The sequence below is a fragment of the Sorex araneus genome, chromosome 3 (genome assembly GCF_027595985.1).
Source record: "Sorex araneus isolate mSorAra2 chromosome 3, mSorAra2.pri, whole genome shotgun sequence".
Lineage (NCBI taxonomy): Eukaryota > Metazoa > Chordata > Mammalia > Eulipotyphla > Soricidae > Sorex > Sorex araneus.
Genome location: NC_073304.1, coordinates 186,598,559 through 186,620,513, shown reverse-complemented (window position 1 = coordinate 186,620,513; position 21,955 = coordinate 186,598,559). Strand labels below are relative to the sequence as shown.

The following is a 21,955-nucleotide window of genomic DNA, read 5'->3' as shown; positions in this document are numbered from 1 at the left end:
TGGAACCCAGCCAAAACCATGCTCAAGACCCTCTCCACACGTTTGGACAAGCCTCACACATGAAGGAACAGGCAGAGGAACCCAGGTGTGCAGGACCCAGGGCCGAGATCTCCAAAGCTGCTCAGATTGGGACTGGGCCTCTTCTTGCCAGATCCCCCATTTTCCAGTAGCTACGAGGTCACACCCAGAAACTGCCCCCAGCACCATGTAATCCCATCAATAGCCAATATCCAGAAACTATAAAACAAAGCTTCTGAATGCGCTTTGCAGCTGCCCGACATTTTATAGCCTAATTCTCCTCTTCGGAGAACCGGCAAGTTACCGAGAGTTTCCTACCCGCATGGGAGAGTCTGGCAAGTTCCCGTGGAGTATTAATATGCCAAAACCAGTAACAATGATGGGTCTCATTCTCTGACTCTGACAGAGCCTCCAATGTGGCACTGTTGGGAAGGACCAGTAAAGAGAGGCTCTAAAATCTTTGGGCTAGGATAGCTGAGAGGCTGAGACCGCTTGAGAAAATTGAGATCAAGGGGATGATGATGATGATTTAAATGGATTACTAACTGAGAAAAGGATAAAGCAATGCACCCTGGATGGAATCCCGCCCTTGAGTGGATCTCCTAGTAATCTGAAGTGCTGAATCCTCAAATGAGATTTTGTCCTTGAGTTAATCTCCTAGAACTTCCACTGAAGGAGTGGCTTTACATCTGTTGTTGAACATTGTTGTTATGACAATGTTCAACCCCAACTACGTGTACCCCCACCCTTCATAATTTCTATATAACTCTGCTGTAAGGGGAAAGACGGGACTACAAAGATGAGGACTAGTCAAGGAAATAATGAAGACTGGAGGTAGAGGATTTTGAGGTCTACAAGGAGACTAAGATGATGGAACTATGATGACTGAGACCACGACCAAAACTATGACTACAATGTGCTGTAAGGGAGAGATAAGACTATACTGGGGAGGGGAAAGCAATAAACTGATTACCAACAAGCCTAGGGCCCTGTTTCTCCAATCCCCTGGTTCTTTGTCACCATCATCTGGCCAGGGGAATGAAAGTGTGTGCTTTTTCTTTGAAACTCAAGAAGGAGGCAAATAGTGAAGTAAGATATATTTATTTAGGAAATATGAGAAGAGAGAAAGAGAGAGAAACACATTCAGAGAGAACATGGTTTCTTTTATTTTTTTAAATTTATTTTAATGAATCACAATGATAAACACATTTGCAAAGTTGTTCATGATTGGATTTAGGTCATATAAGTTCCAATACTTGTCTGTTCACCAGAAGGACAGTCCCTTTCTCCCTGAATCTGCACCAGCATTGGTTGCTCTTGTTCTTTTGGATGTGTGCTAGTCTCTGTGGTGTACATAATTTTCCCAATACTCATCTGTTCACCAGTATAATTTTCCCATTTTCCTACCACCAATGGTTCTCGTTTCCCTCTCACCCTCTACCCCCTGCCTAACTCTAAGGGAGACACTTTTCTTCTTTTCTTCTCTCTCTCTCTCTCTCTCTCTCTCTCTCTCTCTCTCTCTCTCTCTCCCCCCTTTTGGGCCTTATGGTTTGGAATATAGATAATGAAGGGTTATCAGGTATATTCCTTTACCCACTTCAACACTCAGTTCCTATTCAAAATGGTCTTTTCCAACTATTATTGTCATGCTGGTCCCTTCTATATCCTAACTGCCCTTTGCGCCACCGCCCCCCCCCTTGCACCACTCTTGTGGCAAGCTTCAACCATTGATCAGTCCTCCTGGCCTCTGTTTACCCTCGCCTTGGATATGAGTCTCATTTTATCTATCTATCTATCTATCTATCTATCTATCTATAGATATCTATCTATCTATCTATATCTATATCTCCAGCCCATGTATACATATATATATCTCCAGACCCCCATATATACATACATATATACATATATATGTATATATATACATACATATATATACATATATATGTATATATATACATACATATATATATATATACATATGGGCTGGAGCAATAGCACAGTGGGTAGGGCATTTGCCTTGCACATGGCCGACCCGGTTCGATTCCTCCATCCCTCTCGGAGAGCCTGGCAAGCTACTGAGAGTATCCCACCCACACGGCAAAGTCTGGCAAGCTACCTGTGGCATATTCGATATGCCAAAAACAGTAACAAGTCTCACAATGGAGATGTTACTGATGCCTACTCGAGCAAATAGATGAGCAATGGGATGACTGTAATGCAGTGATTACAGTGATATATATATACACATATATATATAATCCCACAAACGAATATAGGAATTCTATGACTATCCCTCTCCTTCTGACTCATTTACTCAGCATGATACTCTCCATGCTCATCCATTTACAAGCAAATTTCATGACTTCATTCTTCCTAATAGCTGCATAGTATTCCATTGTGTAGGTGTACTATAGTTTCTATCCAGTCATCTATTCTGGGGGACTCAGGTTGTTTCCAGATTCTGGCTATTGTGAATAGTTCTACAATGTACATAGAAGTGCAGATGGTGTTTCTGCTGCGTGTCTTGGGGCCCCCAGGGTATATTCCCAGAAGTGGTATCAAATGGGAGCTCAATTTCTAGTGTTTTTGAGGAATGTCCATATTGTTTTCCAAAAAGTCTGCACCAGTGGGCATTCCCACCAACAAAGAAGGACAGTCCCTTTCTCCCTGAATCTGCACCAGCATTGGTTGCTCTTGTTCTTTTGGATGTGTGCTAGTCTCTGTGGTGTACATAATATCTCAATTGTATATTTACTAAAAATAAAATAGGAAAGAGCCACGTGCAGCGGTTCTCTCTCTCCTGCCGCCTGCGTTCGGTAGTCTCATGCCACTTTTCCCACCTCAAGGAGGTCGATGGTGATGGGAGGACGAAGGAGGGAAACAAGGGCCAGGCTGGTTGGAGTCAGTTGCAGTTTATTCCATTCCCATCTTCATTCCCATTCTGCCTCTCTCCTTTTCCTGGCTCTGGATTCCCCAGCCCACTCTTACAGCCTAGTTAAATCTCAAAGCATGAGGGGTTGGGGCTTACACATAGGTGTGGTCACAATCAATAGGGGTAATCCTTCCCTCAGGGGAAGCTGCTTTTAGGACAGATTCTCACTGAGCAGGACGACCCACCCAAGAGCAGAATCCCATGGGTGTGTTTCTCCCCTTCTTGTCCACTAAACGTATAAATATTCATAATATTAATCCTTTTATATGGACACAGCAAGAGATACATTAAGGTTATAGGATTGCTCTCTTAACTGCCATCTCAAACTCAGACTACAGTGCTCAGGCCAGATTAGTCTTTCCTATCCCTAGCAGGATCCTTATCTCATCGTTACTTTTGGATCAAGACAGTATTTGTTTTCCAGAGGGCTGAACAAGTCGGCATTCCCACCAGCAGTGAAGAAGAGTCCCTTTCTCCCCACATCCGCGCCAACACCGGTTGCTTTTGTTTTTTTGGCTGTGGGCCAGTCTCTGTGGTGTGAGATGGTATGTCATTGTTGTTTTGATCTGCATCTCCCTGATGATTAGTGGTGTCCCATTTGACCCAGCAATACCACTCCTGGGAATATATCCCGGAGAGGCAAAAAGGTATAGTAGAAATGACATTTGCATTTCTATGTTCATTGCAGCACTGTTTACAATAGCCAGAATCTGGAAAAAACCGGAGTGCCCAAAAACAGATGACTGGTTAAAGAAACTTTGGTACATCTACACAATGGAATACTATGCAGCTGTTAGAAAAGATAAAGTCATGAAGTTCGCATATAAGTGGAACAACATGGAAACTATCATGTTGAGTGAAATGAGTCAGAAAGAAAGAGACAGACATAGAAAGATTGCACTCATATGTGGAATATAATGTAGCAGAGAGGTAGGAGTTAGCAATGATGCAACTTCTGGCAGAAATTTCTCTGAACTTAGTTACTAAAATACTAAAATACAGAAATCCAAAACCTCGTGGCCGCTATTGTAGCCACACGACCTCATATCTCTTCATTCTCAGCAATGAAAACAAATTATCAAATGCTTCCTTTCCAGCAGGTCTGACTTTGGGGTGGGGGGGAAAGTCCAAACAATAATAGTGAGTTTTTTTTGAAATATTGAATGTAATCAAAGTAAAGAAAAAGCAAAGTGAAATTTATCAGCTACACAGGCAGGGTGGGGGGCTGGGGGGTGGCGGGGGAGGTTTACTGGGTTCTTGGTGGTGGAATATGTGCACCGGTGAAGGGATGGGTGTTTTAGCATTGTATAACTGAGACTTAAGCCTGAAAGCTTTGTAACTTTCCACATGGTGTTTCAATAAAAAAAAAAATTAATAAAAAAAAAAGACAGTATTTGTCCATGACCATGCTCTCAACTTAGAGTTAAGTAACATGGCTCTTTGGCCTGGCCCATTTAGATGCCAGAGTAGCTGACAGCTTGCCCTGGGCCCATTCCATCCCTCACTGGGACCCTGCTTTTGGGGTGCTAGGAACTAAGGACAACTGAGGCCTAAGTCAAGAAACAGATGCTTGGAAGGGAACATTATTCGAAGCCAGTTAAATCCCAAGTTACAAAAGCATAGTATTAACTCAGTGCTGGCAGTGCTCAGGGAATTATTTAGAATGCCAGGGATTGAACCTGAGTTGGCTGTGTGCAATGAAAATTTGCTGTGCAACGCACTATCTCTCCAGTCCCCATATTTACTCTTACTACACGAGATATCCTAACATTTTTTCCCCTTCTATTACATTAGGTGTGGGGGAGACATTGAGTGTGGGGGGAGAATATTGGGGCTAGAAAGAGAGCACAAAGGACCTGAGCACACGTTTTTAATGTAAAAGTCCCAGTTTGATCCCCAAAACTGCCTGGTTCCCCCAAGAACTACTGGGAGTGACCCCAGTGTACTGTGCTGGGAGTAGCTCCTGAGCACCATAGTGTGTGCCCCCCAAATCAAACCACGCCAAAATAAAATACTGCAAAAGCTTCATTAAATTGATTTGGAAGTCTGGCACAAAATCTTATCTTAGATTTATAGACTCTTGTCCTAGTCCAGGATTAGCAAAATTGTATAAAGAGCCTATTGTATTTTAGACTTTATAGGCCTTTCTCTGTCACAGGATATTGGTATTATGAAAATAATAGCCAATAGCCCAGATATTAGTATTATGAAAATAGTCACAAACATTGCTACATACAGAAATGGTTCTGGGGGCGGGGCTGGAGTGGTAGCACAGTGGGTAGGGCGTTTGCCTTGCAAGTGGCCGACCCGGGTTCGATTCCCAGCATCCCATATGGTCCCCCAAGCACTGCCAGGAGTAATTCCTGAGTGAAAAAGCCAGGAGTAACCCCTGAGCATAGCTGGGTGTGACCCAAAAAGCAAAAAAAAAAAAAAAAGAAATGGTTCTGGGGGCTTGAGAGAAGTTGAGGCACTTGCTTTGCATCAATATTGGTCCCTTGAGCAATTGGTCCCAGAATGGTCCCTGAGCACTACTGTGTGTGATTCCCCCCCCCCCAAAAAGAAACATTGTGGGTCTATTTTAATATAAACATGATATTTGAATTGTATAAAATTTGACATTATAAAATTTGTTCTCTTAATTTCTTAGTTTTAAGGCTATATGAAAACAGGTAATGAACTTGGCTTGGCTGGAGTCATAGTTTTCTGACCTCTGTGTATGCTGTAAGGATCCTGGATGCAGGCCTATGTTAGTCTTCTTCCCATTGCATCTCCAAATGTCCAACACAGAGCCTCAGGTGCATTTAATCAATAGAAGGTGGACTGTTAAGGAGATCAATTTAGGAGCTGGAGAGATAGAATAGCACGAGGCCAATCTTTGATAGATCTCCAACATCCCATAGGGTCCCCTGAGCACTCTAAGAGTAATTCCTGAGTACAGAGCCAGGAGTAAGCCCTGAACACTGCCTGGTATAGCCCAAGAACCAAAACTAAAACCAAAAGAGAGAGAGACTAACCTATAAATTAAAATATTTATTACAAAATTATGTGTTCCAGAAGAAAAATGAACAGTATAGCTAAACAGAATAAACAAGGTGTTAATAATTCCATCTCTTGGCAATAACCATATTCTTTCATATTTTCATGCAGTCCATGGTAGGAATTTTGGGAATGGTTATTTTCTGTCTGGGAGAGTGGGTTCTATTTCCCTCAGTCCATCAGGAACCTGGCTTATCTCTTACACCTGTAGGTAGTGGGGACATACACCAGTGTGTTTAGCAGGGGTCTCCTTTCATCTAGGGGTGAATAAAATTCTCCTCTAAGGAAGTGAATTTTTAGACTGAGAAGGAATTATTTGAGCAAGAACATGGGGAAGCCCCACAATGAGAGTGGTGTTTTCATTTAGAGGCAGCTGGCTCAAGTGTACAGAGGAGGGTGGGAAAGAGATCAGCTTGTGGAGGTTGGCAGGGACCACATTGAAAGGGCTTTGTAGGGGCTGGAGTGGTAGTACAGTGGGTAGGGCATTTGCTGGCCAGGAGTGATTTCTGAGTGCAGAGTCTGGCGTAACCACTAAGCACCACCAGGTGTGGCCCCAAAACAAATATAAAAACAACCAAACAAAATTAATACTAAATTAAAGAGCTTTGTAGTCTAGATCTACAGTGTTCAAGAACTGAAGAAGATGGATAAACAAATAAAAAACACTCCCTGGAAGCAATCGGCTAGATTCAGAAGGAGGAAAATTGTATAGGAATCCAGTTTCTCAATGGATCTCACCCACACACACCCACACACACCCACACACCCCCTCCCCCCGCACACACACCCCAGTAAGAGAAGGAAGGAAGAAAGTCTGTCACAGAGTACAAGTGAGCTGAGATAACAGCTAAAAGCTGTAAGTGAACTTTATCATCTGAAACAAAGTTGTTATAAAAAAAAATCCTTGAGATAACTGAAGAAATGTGAGTATGATCTGAGTCACTGTCACTGTCATCCCGTTGCTCATCGATTTGTTCAGGCGGGCACCAGTAACATCTCTCATTGAGAGACTTATTGATACTGTTTTTGGCATATCCAATATGCATGGGTAGCTTGCCAGGCTCTGCCTCTCGGGCTCAATACTCTCAGTAGCTTGCCAGGCTTTCTGAGAGGGGCGGAAGAATCGAACTTGGCTCAGCCGAGTGAAAGCGAATGCCCAACCGCTGTGCTATTGCTCCAGCCCATGATCTAGGTATTATAAATAATTATTGGAATCGAAAAGATAGCACAGAGCTGGCCAGGGTTCAATCTCTAGCACCACATATTGTCTTCCCAAGTACCATCAGGAGTGGTGCCTGCACACAGAACCAGGTATAAACCCTGAGGAACCCTGGGTGTGGTTCCAGAACAAACAAACCCAAATTATTAATTTTATTTGGTATGGTAATGGCATGGTGGTTTACAGTGCTGGTTAGTTATTCCTTCATTGTTGTTCTCGTTGATGTTGTTGCTCTTTATAAGGGGAATGAACTACATCTGGTTGTGGTGCTCATATATTTTTGTTTGCTTGCTTGTTTTGGGGGACACACTTAGTGGTACAAGGGGGTGGGCTACTCCTGACCCAGTACTTAGAACTTACTCCTAGAAATACTTGGCAAACCATGTTGTGATAGGACTGGAACCTATCTATCTGGCCCCCATTCTTTTGTTTTTGTTTTTTAAGTCTGCTTGCTTGATGTTGCACATAAAGTTGTGGTGCTTGCACACTCGGCCATAGTTCTCACTGAGGTTTGCACTCCTCTAATTGTGGCACTTGCACACTTGCTCTCCATGACTCACTCTTAGTTCAGATACAAGTTGTGACTGTGGTATTCACCAGGGGTCTTTGTGGTGTTTACTCACACTTTCTGGTTGTGGGGCTCATACACCCTTTTTTACGATATATACAACTGACTGTGGTACAGCTGGAAATTACTTGTGGTTCTTGGAAGTACAGACAGCAAGGCTGCGAGGCTTTAGCAGCTGCTGCCAGGGACACTGGGGATTCAAACTCATAATAATACACATGCAAGACAGCAATTTTATGCCCCTGTGCTGTTCATCCAGGTTGGCGGTTACATGTTTTAAAATCCCATATTAAATATAGGGATTGATATTTGGTGTATTTTAAACATTCTAGAGGGCCAGAGAGATAGTACAGAGTTAGGATGTTTGCCATGCTTATACCTGACTTGGGTTCGACCCCCAGGACTACATATATTTCAAGATCCCCACCAGGAATGATGCCTGAGTGCAGAACTGAAAGTTAAGACCTAACCACAGCCAGGTATGGCCCCAATCCACCCCCCTCCAAAAAAAAAAAGAGAGAGAGAGAAAAGAAAAAAACTGGGTGAGGGACTGGAGCAATAATATACCAAGTAGGGTTTGCCTTGCATGCAGGTTCAATCCCCGGCATCCCATATGGTCCCCAAGCACCAACAGGAGTAATTCCTGAATGCTAAGTAACCAGGAGTAACCCCTGAGAATCAAATGTGTGTTTCCCAAACAAAAAACAAACAAAAAAGAATGGTGTTACCATTATGTGAAGCTTTTTTATTAAAAATATTATGCCAATACTACTGGAAAAACAGGGTGCAACGCTGTATAGTGAAATATGGAGGTGTAAGAAGAGCATTTTTTAAATTATAGATAACAAACAATAAGCCCCATTCAGCCATACCTGAGTTTATGCTAATGAGGTGACTCTTGGCAGAACTCTACCTAGATTTAGGTTTATTTCTTGGTAATTATTTCATGTCCTGGATCCTATATATCAATTTGAGATTGTTTAGGAGGGAACTGTGGTTCTGTATCAACTCAAAGATGCTCTTCCACTCTGCAGCATTTAAAACCAAAAATTAGTCCCTCTCAAAATCCATCTTGATAAAGGTTCTTTAGAAAGCTGATGGCCCCAATCTGCAACATGAGGTACCCTAACACCATCTGGCTTCTGCAGTTTCTTAGATTTGTCCCTTACAACCTCTGCTTTCTTGGTGATCAGAGAGGCCTTAAAAAGACTCTCTGATTTTCCTGCATTAATTGTTACTTTGTGGGTAGCTTTAAGGTTAGTGATTGATGTTGACAACAATATGAGTTTAGCATCAGTTTAAACCAGAACTATCTTTTGACTTTACTTATGCACACACAAAGAATAACTAAGAGATAAAACTGATCAGAGCACATCTGTCTTTCTCCATCAAGGGTGATTATGCGGTCAGTCAGGAATCAAAGGTTTCACATCTCCCAACATTTCTGAAACATTAAGTTTGGTTTTGGTTTTGGGGCTTCACCTGGAGGCACTCAGGGATGCAGTATCAGTGATTGGGCCCAGCATGTTCTCCAGACCTTTGTACCATATCTTGTCCCTGTCCCAACATGTACATGCAAGATTTATATTATATAGATAATATAATATTTATATAAAAGTGAGGGCTTGTGTATTACCCCATTCAAAATTTTAGAATTCCTGAATCTCATACTCTACACTACTGATATACCAGGATATACTACTGATATGCCTTCTATACATTATAGGATAACATTGGGTTTTTCCTTTCAGCCTTGCCGCAGGGAACTTAGTTTACCTTAAAGCAATGTCCTTTTTGTATGGACACAGGAAGAGATATATCAAACTTAAAGTTTGGTTCTTCCTGAGAACATCTCACTATATATTCCAGACCACAGTCCTCAGGTCAGGTTAGTCTTCTTAACCCCAGCAGGGTCCTAGTTTCGTTGTTACATTTGGATCACAACAGCATTTGTCTATGACCATGCTCTCAACTTATAGTTGAGTATTGTGGCGCTTTGGCCTGGCCCATTTCGATGCCACAGTAGCTCACAGCCTGCCCTGGGTCCATTCTGTCCCTCATTGGGACCCTGATTTTGGGGTGCTAGGAACTAAGGGCAATTGAGTTGAGAAAGCAGATGCCCAGGAGTAAATATTATTGGAGTCAATCAACTCCCAAGTTACAAAGCATAATATTAACTGTCTTCCTGTGTCCATACAGAAAGGACATTGCTTTAAGGTAAACAAGTTCCCTGTGGCAAGGCAAAAAGGACAAACCCAATGTTTTCCTACAATGTATAGAAGGCAACCAACCTTGATTAAGAAAATATTAACACACAAGGCTTAACCTGTAACATGTTAGTAATCTCTTATCTTAAACAATGGCTTAATTGCTCCTTGGAGCAATTAATGTGGGATACAACAATCTTCATACACTTTCTTTTAAGGAAATCTTTTTTTTTTAATTTTTTTATACCATATATCTTTCTCTTTTTAAAAAAAATTTATTTATTTTTAATTAGGGAATCACCGTAAGGGTACAGTTACAGATTTATACATTGTTGTGCTCATGTTTCCCTCATACAAAGTTCGGGAACCCATCCTTTCACCAGTGCCCATTCTCCACCACCAGTAAACCCAGCATCCCTCCCACCTCCCCAGTCCCATCTCCCCCCACCCCACCCTGCCACTGTGGCAGGGTATTCCCTTTTGTTCTCCCTCTCTAATTAGGTGTTGTGGTTTGCAATAAAGGTGTTGAGTGGCCATTGTGTTCAGTCTCTAGTCTACATTCGGCACGCATCACCCTTCCCCCGCATGGCCTCCGACCACATTTTACTTGGTGTTCCCTTCTCTGAGTTGCCCTCTCCCCAGAATGTGAGGCCAGCCTCCATGCCATGGAGACAACCTCCTGGTACTAATTTCTACCATTCTTGGGTGTTAGTCTCTTACTCTGTTATTCTATATTCCACAGATGAGTGCAATCTTTCTATGTCTGTCTCTCTCTTTCTGACTCATTTCACTTAGCATGATACTTTCCATGCTGATCCACTTATATGCAAAATTCATGACCTCATGTTTTCTAACAGCTGCATAGTATTCCATTGTATAGATGTACCAAAGTTTCTTCAACCAGTCATCTGTTCTAGGGCACTCAGGTTTTTTCCAGATTCTGGCTATTGTAAACAGTGCTGCGATGAACATATAAGTGCAGATGTCATTTCGACTATACTTTTTTGCTCCTCTGGGATATATTCCCAGAATTGATATTGCTGGGTCAAATGGGAGCTCAACTTCTAATTTCTTGAGAATCGTCCATATTGTTTTCCAAAAGGGCCGAACCAGTCGGCATTCCCACCAGCAGTGTAGAAGGGCCCCTTTCTCCCCACATCCTCTCCAGCAGTGGTTGCTTTTGTTCTTTTGGATGTGTGCTAGTCTCTGTGGTGTGAGGTGGTATCTCACGGTTGTTTTGATCTGCATCTAGCTGATGATTAGTGATATAGAGCACTTTTTCATGTGCCTTTTGGCCATTCGTATCTCTTCCTTGGTAAAGTTTCTGTTCATTTCTTTGCCCCATTTTCTGATGGGGTTGGATGTTTTCTTCTTGTAGAGTTCAACCAGTGCTTTATATACCATTGATATCAACCCCTTATCTGATGGGTATTGTGTAAATATCCTTTCCCATTCTGTGGATAGTCTTTGTATTTTGGTCACTGTATCTTTTGCGGTGCAGAAGCTTTTTAGTTTAATGTAGTCCCATTTGTTGATCTCTGTTTCCACTTGGTTGGCCAGTTACATGTCATCTTTGAAGATACCTTTATCTTCAATATTGTGGAGGGTTTTGCCGACCTTGTCTTCGATGTACCTTATGGTTTGTGGTCTGATGTTGAGGTCTTTAATCCATTTTGATCTGACTTTTGTGCATGGTGTCAGGTCAAGGTCTAAGCCCATTCTTTTGCATGTGGTTGTCCAGTTGTGCCAGCACCATTTGTTAAAGAGGCTTTCCTTGCTCCACTTCACATCTCTTGTTCCCTTATCAAAGATTAGATGATCATACATTTGGGGTTGTGTGTAGGGATATGCCACCCTGTTCCATTGGTCTGCGGCTCTGCCTTTGTTCCAGTACCATGCTGTTTTAATTGTTACTGCTTTGTAGTAAAGTTTAAGGTTGGGGAGGGTGATGCCCCCCATCGTCTTTTTCCCAAGAATTGTTTTAGCTATCCGTGGGCGTTTGTTGTTCCATATGAATTTTAGGATTGCTTGATCCGTTTCTTTGAAGAATGTCATGGGTATCCTTATAGGGATCACGTTGAATCTGTATAATGCTTTGGGGAGTATTGCCATTTTGACAATATTGATTCTCTAAGGAAATCTTTTTTGATCATTTTTAGCAATTTATTCATAACAAGCAATACAAAATAAATTATTTAGGGCCTGCTCTTGGGGCAGACTTAGGACAATTGAAAATAATGGTGGTGGGAAGGTATATGGTGGGATTGGTGTTGGAATTCTGAATGGAATAAATCATCGTAAACAACTTTATATAAATAAAATAAAATTTTAAAAAAATTTTAAAATGGGACTGGAGAGATGGTGCAGTGGGTAATGTGCTTGCCTTGTCTCATGTGGTCCTTTGAACTTGCCAGGAGTAATTTCTGAGTGCAGAGTCAGGAGTCAACCTTGAGTACAGCCAAGTGTGCCTCCTCATTTCCCTGACCTCCACAAAAAGAAAGAGATGGCTGGGTATGTAGTGCAATGGTAGAGGTCTTGGGTTCCATATCCTAGCACCCTGAAAAAAAAAGAGTCTTAAAAATTGTTCTGGGTGCTTGCTTTTTAACATGTATCTGTGGATCTTTGCCTACTTTCACTCTGAAGAAACTTGTGTTCTCTTTGGACCTGTGCTTCTCCCTTTCTCTCCCTCACATCTTTCTAATTAAGTTTCAATAAAAAAACTTTTCTTGCTTCACTAAAAATAAGTAAATAAAATAAAATATAACTGTTTTGGGGCTGGGGAAGATAATTCAGAGTTCTGGAATTCATGCTTGCACAAAGGAACCCTGAGTTCAATCCCCAGCTGTGCTTGATGCTCTGAGCCTCACCAGGAGTGACCCCTGAACACTAAGTCAGGAGCAGCCCCTGAGTGCCACTGGGTATGTGCCCCCCACCAAAAGAGAATAAAGTTGACACCCAACCATCCATACAAAGGAGAATGAACTTGATTTTTTAACTTTTTATTCCATAATCATTTTAGATTTATAGATATGTTGCAAAGATACCCTGCCCACATACCCTCACCCATCTTAAAAATACATCTTATATCAAAACTAAGAAATTTACATTGATGCAGCATTAGCTAAACTACATTTTATCTGGATTTCTCCAGTTTTCCTACTAATATCCTTTTCCGATTCCAAGATACTGCATCGAATATAGTTATCCTGCTTCCTTAGTCTTTTCCACTCTGTCACAGATTCTTGTCTTTCTTTGCCTTTAATGACTTTGAAACATTTGAAGAATAGTATTGAAGTATGTTGTATGCTTTCACATGATTCAGACAGGCTATATTGTTGGGAAGACTGTTAAAGAGACAATTTGTTCATTGTCAAGGAGCAAAGGATGTCAAGTGATATATTATTACGTAGTAACTGTAATTAGTTAAGGAAGTTTATGCCAGGTGGTTCTCTTTTGAGTAAGATATGAGAGAAGGTGGAATCAAAGATAGTTTGAAACAGATGAAATAAGAAACAATTGAGTGACCAGGACTTTTCACTGAATCTAAATGAAAAGGTCTCTGTGTTCCTAGGAAGTTGTAAACTCTCCCTAACCTATCATTCATTCATTCATTCATTCATTCATTCATTCATTCATTTTTAACCTCCTTCCCCCTCTATTTTGTTTCTATTGATATTGATGCAATGAGCAGGGATTACACATACACCTGTTAGCACATTTTTAGGTTTGTTTTGGGGTCATGCCTAACAATGCTTTCATGGAGGTGGGGGTAGGGTTGCTCCTTGTGGGTGCTCACTAGACCACTTAGTGCTAAGGATCAATCCTGTGGTACCCTCTTGCAAAACATGTGCTCCAGCCATCTGAGATCTCTTTCAGGCCTAGGCGCTCTGCATGTTTTAGCTGTGGTGATCGCTGGGGATGGTGCATCAGTCACGATGCTTGTGCACTCATGAGGTATGTGCTCTTTCATTTTCAGGGCTTACTTCAGAACTCTGAAGTATCTTCCCCAGCCCCAAAACAATTATATTTTATTTATTTATTTTTGGCATATTATCTATATGCCATGGGTCTCACCCCACAAGTGTACTTTTATTTGGGGGCAGGGTCACACCTGGCGATGCACACGGGTTACTCCTAGCTTTGCACTCAGGAATTACTCCTGGCGGTGCTCCGGGAACCATATGGGATGCAGGGAATCGAACCCAGGTCAGCCGCGTGCAAGGCAAATGCCCTACCCGCTGCACTATAGCTCTAGCTCCCTCACCCCACACATTTTGATTATGGTGTTTGCTAGTGTCACTGCAGTTTTGACACATGTGCTTACCAGAGGTCACACTTCTATTTATCATATCCCATTCCTGGTTGTGATTCTTGTAGTTCTGTTTTGGTTTTGGGCCACAATCAGTGGTGCTTAAGGCCTACTCCTAACTCTACACTCAAGGATCATCCCTTGGTGGGCTCAGAGGACCATATGTGGTGTCAAGGACCAAACCAGGGTCAGCTGTCGGCAAGGCATGGATCTTCCCTGTTGTACTATCTTGCTGGCCTAGTCAAAAAATTAATGGGGGGATTTTGGGGCCGCACCTAGCTATGCTCAGGGCTAACTCCTGGCTCTGTGCTCACGCATAACTTCTTTTTTTATTTGGTTATTTTGAGGAAGAGGAGAGGGGGGGAGTGAGAGGAGAGAGAGAGAGAGAGAGAGAGAGAGAGAGAGAGAGAGAGAGAGAGAGACTCAAGAGCAAAGCAGGCTTCGCCAGAAGTGGAGAGGGAGCCCCAGTAAACATCCCAGCATTAGATATCTCAAGACGGGAGATGTGGGAAACAAATGTGCTCAGGCACCACATGTGACATGTGTTCGGCAGCAACGCATGGGCACAGGCAGCATATGCATGCCTCAGGAATCACTTCTGACACTGCTTGGAGGACCATATGGGATGCCAAGGATCAAACCTGGGTCAGTCCATACAAGGCTATTGCCTTACTCACTGTACTATCTCACTGAGTCTCTAAAATAACTGTTCAGGATCTTGCTCAGTGCATGTGGGACACCAGAGATTTAATCTTACAACAATAGTTTATAAGGCTCCCTGGTCCCTGAGAAGTTATATTCTGTTCGTTCTTGTCTTATCTAGGGGGCAGGTCCCCCAAAGATTCTTGGTCTGGAAAAATGACAGTGGAAGAAATTGTTGAACACCATGAACTGGGGAGGGTCAGAGTCCCAGTAAGACAGGGAAAAACTGGTCTGAAAGAAGCAGAAGGGAAATATCCCTAAATTCTTTTCTGTTTTTTCAGTTTGTAATTTAGTTTTAGGGCTTTACCTTGTAGTGCCCAGGGCACCTTGCAATGCAGCAGGTCAAATCCAGACTCCGGGGCACTGAGCATCTTCCCTCCCCTCCCCTCTCCTCCCCTTTCCTCTCCTCCCCTCCCCTTCCCTCCCGGGCCCGGGGTTGTTTCTTCTGGTTTTATTGATGCAGAGTGGCGGGCAATCACGCAGGGTATAGCCCAATGGGTTGTGACACTCTCTCGCACTCTCTCGGAACACTTGGCAGGCGGCGATCAGGAAGGGGTCGAGGGGCCCAAGGGGTGGCAGGAGGCCAGCAAGGCAGCCGCTCTCCCACTTAGTCGCATCCCTGTTTCCGCGACCCGTATCATCCGAGAATCAATGACTCAGGGGTTTCAAACGAGTCATTTTATTTACCTTTTCGTGTTTCGCCAACCGGCCTCCCCCTGGGCTGGGTTGTTTCTGCTTTCCTTTGTGAGGAGCGCTGGGGAGAGGACGGGTTGCCCCCTCCCAGCCTCATCTCCGACGGCGGCCCCCGCCCCCAGCTTTCTTGTCTCCTCGCCGCCTTCGGGCCGGGGCGGGAGGGACCACAGGAGTCGGGGCGGCGGGCGGGGGCCCCGGGGGCGGGCGGACTCCGCTGCCCTGCGCAGGTTTGTAGACCAGGTGGAAGATGAAGGCGTTGCAGTACCTGAGGATGGGGGCGCGCCATTAGGGCCCAGGCCAGGCAACCGGGGGTCCCCCAAGGGGCGAGGCCTGAGGCTTGAATTCCGGGGGCCTGGAGCTGCGATTAGACGATTAGACGGTGGCGGGTTCTCGGGGCTAGGGGTGCGGAGATTCTGTGAGCTGGCTATTGATGGGTGCGATGGGTTTGTTAAGACCTGCCCGCGTGGTGCTGCGTCTTGGGGACAGAGGGGGCAGGTCCCCCAGGGATGGGTTTGGGGGGGAGGGGAGTGCAAGGGGGTTGGTAAAGGAGTACTACGGAAGCCCCCCGCCCCTAGTAAACCCTCGGAAGTGGAGCGGGTCCTACCAAGGCATGCAGTTGTCGGCGGCTCTGAGTCGAAACGGAGAGCGGAAGGGGTTGGGCTGCGGAGGGCTGGTGCCCCCGCCGGTGGCCACCGCCATGGTCTGGTCATCCATCATGCAGCCGTACTCACTGCTCTCAGTGAAGAAGGCCGGCACTCGGAGGGACTGGGGTGGAAGGGAGCCTCAGAGATCCCCAGGCGGGCTCCTTCCACCAGCACCTCCCGATCTACAGGGCTCACTGAAGGCTGTAAACCAGGGTCCATGGCAGACCCGGATAGGGAGAGGCGTGAGGCAGACACAGGGAAGGACAGGTTGGTGGGACTGGGTACGTGGAGAAGACAGAGAAGAGTCTTTCAGAACAGGGGCGACTAGGGGGGCAGGGAGAGGACCTGACTTGTGTCCTAGCCCCCACCTGTAACCTGGGCAGGGAGCTCAACCAGGTGTCCTTGAGACCAAAGCCGGAGTTAAATCCTGCAGAGCCAGGAGAACAAGAAGAAACTGGCTCCCAGGATCTCTCCCGCCTCCACCCCAAACTGTCCCCCAACATACACCCCTACCCCAGGCTCTTACCGATAACCACGTCAGGCTTGGGCCCCTGGAGCAGGTGGTAGGGCCGGGCAGACACCTTGATCTGCAGGTCTCTGCGACCCCCCTTCTCTTTAGTCCCAGAGCTGAGGCGAGCTGAAGCTCCGGGACCCGGCCGGACAGATACTTTGGGGCCATCCTGAGGAGCCAGGAATGGACGGGGAAACCCTTGGAAGTTAGGGTGCTGGAGCAGGCACCCATCAGGCAAGAGAGGAGAAGGAATGAGCAGGGGCCCATCACGGGGAGAGGAGAAGGGTGATGCTGAGGAGCAGGGAACCCTCAGCTCTTACCCTCTGCAGGGTAAAATGCTGCTCGTCACTCTCTGGGGGCAGGCCATCACCTACGAACTGCAGCTCCAGGGCCACATGAGGGAGCAAGACCAAGAGCTCCTAAAGGACAGAGGGAAGGACGGGCCTGGGTCTCTCCCTGCATCCACTTTCATCCCCAAATACTCACGCAACCTTCAGCCCTGAAAGAACTTACCCAAAACACCATGATAAGGTCAAACTCCTTCCCAGCTTCCACCACATGGATTTTCAGTGACTGTTTGTTCTGGATGTTGAGCTCAGGGACTGGGTATAAAGCTTGCTACTTAAGGAGATGGTCTTCCCCTCCTCCTCCCTAGGGTGCCCTACCAGCACCCTGTCCCCTCTTCTCCATGCATGTAGCCCTTGCCCCCAACCCCTTACAGGACTGAGGCACCAGATGGGTGATGACGTAGTATACAGTCAGTGGGTAGGTGAGAAGCACAGCCATAGGGGAGTCCAAGCCGAGGCCCCTCCATGTGTAATAATCCTGCCACGAGACTGGGGAGAGCGGGTGACTGGAAGACCACAGGCACCAGGCCAGACCCCAACCCTTCCCTTCCCTCTAGCAATCTGGTCATTTCTTCAGTTACCGAGACCCTGACCCTCCTGTTCCTATTTCTATTTCTGGTTCCCTCAGAGTTTCTGCAACTCACCAAAGAGGCTCCTGGGTGGATCAGAGGGCACAGGGGGCATCAAGGCAGTACCATCCCCCTGGAGGAGCTGGTAGGGGTCTCCTGAGAGGGTGAAAGGAAGAACAGAAGCTTGTATCTAGAAGACCCCCCCACCACACACACACCAACCCAACCCACACATTGTTCTTTACAAAGAAGTTGAATGCTCTGAATGAGGACCTGGGGCAGTAGCAAGAGCAGCAGTAGGGGGTGAAGCTGCTGGGTGGGACAGGGCAGGGCTGATGACTCTGAGGGCCAGAGAAAGGCTTCGAATGGTCCCGGTGGTGGTGCGGAGCTTGGCATGTATGTGGAAGGGAACTCCATTTTCTCCCTCCATTCCCTCTACACCGAAGAAGCCCAGGCCTGAAGGGAGGCCTTACACACCACTGAGAAGGAGACTGAGAGATGGCATGCTGCCGCGGGGATGCCGGGGGGTTCCAGGGCCTGGAATAAGCATGCTGAGCTGGGTCCAGTAGCCACGAGTGAGGCCCCGGGAGGCCAGGAAGGCCTCCTTGTTAAAGGTTTCACTGGTCACTTCTGAAGAAGGAGAAAGGGAGGGGTTGAACTCAGATTTTAGTTCTTTTCAGTCTTTCCAAGGACTCTGGGTGTGAGTCTGGTTCCAGTTGGAGAGAGAAATACTATTTTTGAGTGTCTACAGGTGGCAGGCACTGAGTTCACAGAATTCTTAGAAGAGCTCTGGGTTCAGTGTTTGTTAGTCTTTTGATTTGACATCAGACAAAACAGGTTCTAAGCAGGGAGATATTCAAGGTTACACATGAGTGATGTGGTGGAAGAAGAAGCTAATGTTGGAAATCCCTGAATTTCTGAAGGTCTCTCTGATGCTCACCCCCATGCCTCAGAGTTTCTGTTTTCAGCCCTGGTTATAGAGCCTGCATCCACAAACACCTAGCAGTCTGTCCTTATTCCAAGGTTTTATATCATACCTCCAGACACTAGCCCCTACCCCAAGACGCTGTTCCCGGTGTCAAGACCTCGTCCCTTCTCTTGTCTCCCCAACCTCAGTATTGTACCTGCAGTGTAGGTAAAAGGCAGAGTTGCCAGTTCTCCTGCCCTCTCCATGAAGGCGGCAAGCCTTGGGCACCAAAATCGATGGCTCACATCATCTGGGCATCGGCGCCAGTCAGCCCGGAGACAAGCCTCTCCACAGTATAAGACAGCACCGCACTGGGGGCTGCAGTTAGAGAGATGGGCACCCCGCATTACTCTCTCTTGTCCTTTCATGGGTGTCTGTGTGTGTGCCAGGAATTGAACCCAGGGCCTCACACCAGCCAGGAGAGAGTGCTCTACCACTAAGCTATATTCTAACCCAATCTAGCTCATCTCTGTAGGTCTTCTTCCTGTTGTCCCTCTGCCCTGCAGTCGCCAATATGTCACATAGTCTGTGTGAACAACAGATTTTTTATTTGTTTGTTTAGTTTTCTAGTGGGAGAGGGTGGTAAGCTTGGGAGTCACACCTGGTAATTCTAGGGCTACTCCCAGCTCTGTGCTCAGTTGTCCTTCTCAGCAGTACTGAGGAGATGATGCAGTGTGAGGAATTGAACCACTTGCTTTGCATGCAGCCAAGAGCAGCCCTTTTATTTGTGTGGGTCATTTTATTTTTCTGTCCCTCAAAATTCTATCTGTCCAATGGTCTGCTCTCTCTGCCTGACTGTGAAGGCCTTCCACCCTTTCACCCCATCTTTGTAGACTGCTTACCAGGGTGTCAGCTTCACTTCAAAGCTGTGCCTGTGACAAACATGGCAAGTTCGAGCCCGAAGGGAGGCAAAGGTGAAGCCTGGTCGGGGCCCCCAGGTCCGCATTGGGGTCTTGGCTAACTTTATTCCCAGTCTTGGAATTAGACTCTCCAGGTCTCTGAAGAGGGGGCAGGAATAAAGATCGTATCAGGCAAGGGGTGGAGGGCAGTGCTCAGGGATCTAGGCCCTGAAGCCTCCACCCCCTTAAATATCAGATCCCTGTACCTATGTAGCTGGGCATCACCCACAGTAAGCTGCCGGGGCTTCCTGGGGTCTCCAGAGCCCATGGGGCAGGCCATGCTGTGACAGAGGAGGGCATAGGCCCGGCGAGCCAGGTTCTCGGTCCCTGAGCCCCTGCCTGCATTGCCTGGGGCTCCATCCATTAGCAGGTCAATGCCCAAGATGGTGCCATGTTCATCCGTCACCAATAAGAGGCAGGAAAGATGAAGGGGGGCAGCCTCTGGGGAAGAAATGAAAAGTTGGGGTGAGGGATAGCAAATGTGGTCAGGTTGGAGGTACCAAATTCAAATACCCACAGGGTCTATGCAAGCAATTAATTCAGTGAAATTTTCTTTCTTTTTTTGTTTTGTTTAGTTTTGGGCCACACTTGGCTATGCTCAAGAGTTTCTTTTGGCTCTGCACTCAGAAATCACTCCTCGTAGGTTTGGGGGACTACATGAAATGACGGAGATTGAATGTGGGTCAGCCGTGTACAAGGCCCTATCCACTGTATGATCTCTCGGTCCCTAAGTGAATTTTTTTTTTGACATGTAGCACCAAATGACTAAAGAAGAGTAGGTAGAAAGGGTTGGCTTCATTCAAAGGCAAGAGCTGCTAGATGTGCAAGCATTTGCTGCCATGTAGAAATGTGGAACCACTGGCAGAATTTTAGATTCTGAATTTACACCTCCTGAGAAGGTGTAAATCTGCAATTCTAGAGGCTTTTTCCCAGGTCCCCCTTTCACTGTTTAAATCAAAACTCAACCAATCCAAATATTGTGGGGCACTGCGGATATCCACTCTTCAGGATGAATGGCCCCAAGACTTCTGTTTGTACTCTGGCCTGGCTTCTCAATAGGAAAGGTGCCTTGAAAGGGGAGTCACCTGGCCTGGCCCAGCAGGGAAGCCCTCAGTTCTTACCACTTCTTCGTCCCTTCCTCTTCTCAAGACCTACTTCGTCCTCAGTTCTGTCCTCTCGGCAGCCATCCTCAATACCTCCTGTTTGCTTTTCAGCCTCTTTGGATTCCCCTGATGGATTTGCTTCCTGCAGGCACTCTCTGTTGGACAGGGCTGGCTCCCCATTCTTCTCTGTTTCTACCTTATGGCCTTGACCCTCCTCTTCTCTGTTCTCTTCTTCTTCTTCCTCCTCCTCCTCCTCCTCTCCTTCCTCCAGGCTGACAAAGCTAACGTAGGGGGTTAGGTCTTGCAGGTGGAGTGGAGGCTCATCTCCCAAGAGGCGGGCAGCCCCCAGGCCTGATCCTGGACCTGGCTCTGCCCCTTGGCCCAGGCTGATGCCCACACTGCGGTTGGGTAAGACGTGGAGCACCCAAAGGGCAGGGTCCTGAGGTAGCCTTCTGATCTGAGCCTCCAGTTGTCGCCAACGGCCTTCAAAACTGGCCCCTACAGCCCCACGCTCTGACACGAACTTGTGGAACCAGCCAAAGAGAAGGGCAGCGAAATCGAGGAACTCATCCCGGTAACCAGACACAAATTCCATGTCTTCAGGGGCACAGGGCTTGGGTCCAGACTGTGGAAAGGAAGGGAAATATGGTGAGGGGGCTTGGGGTTGGGACACAAGCAGGGGTTTGAAGGATTCTTAGGGTGTGATCTGTATCACTGTTATCACTGTCACTGTCATCCCATAGTTCGTGGATTTAATAGAGTGGGCACCAGTAACGTCTCTATTCCTCCCAGCCCTGAGATTTTTAGGGTGTGATCTAGAAATGAATATTAGGAGCTGGGAACAGGGTTCTCAGGACGGAGGAGGGGAGTTCAAGTAAGAGACTGGACTTGAAAGCAGGTGATTAGGGTTAAAGAATCTATTCAGGAGAGAGAGGGTGTTTAGAACTCAAAATTTGAGGCTCAAATCTTCAAACATCGACTATGAATTGAAGATAGAGATGAGAAGGGGCTACACTAACAGGAAGGATTCGGGGAGGGATGGGGAGAATTTTGGATCTGTCTCTGGGGTGTTGGAGAAGGGGCTAGGAGCCGCGTCATCCCTTTTTCTTGAATCGGTTTGGTGGTGACCCCCAAAGGATCTCCCCGCACCTCCGCTACTCCGGTACCTGCAGCCGCCACCACTTTTCGAAGGTAAATACCTCGTGGATGCGGGGGTGGGCGGTGACGT

The 21,955-nt window shown here is 46.1% G+C and overlaps 1 protein-coding gene across 1 annotated transcript; it reads right to left on the bottom strand.

Moving 5' to 3' along the window:
* Positions 1 to 15,721: 15,721 nt before the first annotated feature.
* ZMYND15 (zinc finger MYND-type containing 15) lies at positions 15,722 to 21,947 on the bottom strand. The gene is made up of 14 exons (XM_055133677.1): positions 21,927 to 21,947; positions 20,746 to 21,352; positions 19,831 to 20,065; positions 19,568 to 19,723; positions 18,883 to 19,043; positions 18,236 to 18,388; positions 17,834 to 17,914; positions 17,562 to 17,678; positions 17,356 to 17,444; positions 17,163 to 17,261; positions 16,858 to 17,011; positions 16,700 to 16,758; positions 16,292 to 16,452; positions 15,722 to 15,952 (listed from the first exon to the last, which is right to left on the bottom strand). Exons 2-14 carry the CDS (start codon positions 21,320 to 21,322, stop codon positions 15,781 to 15,783), a joined length of 2,214 nt encoding a protein of 737 aa, XP_054989652.1. The 5' UTR covers positions 21,323 to 21,352; positions 21,927 to 21,947; the 3' UTR covers positions 15,722 to 15,780.
* Positions 21,948 to 21,955: the final 8 nt, after the last annotated feature.

Coding starts and splice junctions, on each gene's coding strand:
- ZMYND15 (XM_055133677.1), bottom strand. CDS start 21,322: ATGGAATTTGTGTCTGGTTACCGGGATGAGTTCCTCGATTTCGCTGCC. Junction 18,389..18,882: donor GCCTTTTACCTACACTGCAG/GTACAATACTGA, acceptor CTCCTTCTTCAG/AAGTGACCAGTGAAACCTTT. Junction 17,262..17,355: donor ACCTTATCATGGTGTTTTGG/GTAAGTTCTTTC, acceptor TCTGTCCTTTAG/GAGCTCTTGGTCTTGCTCCC.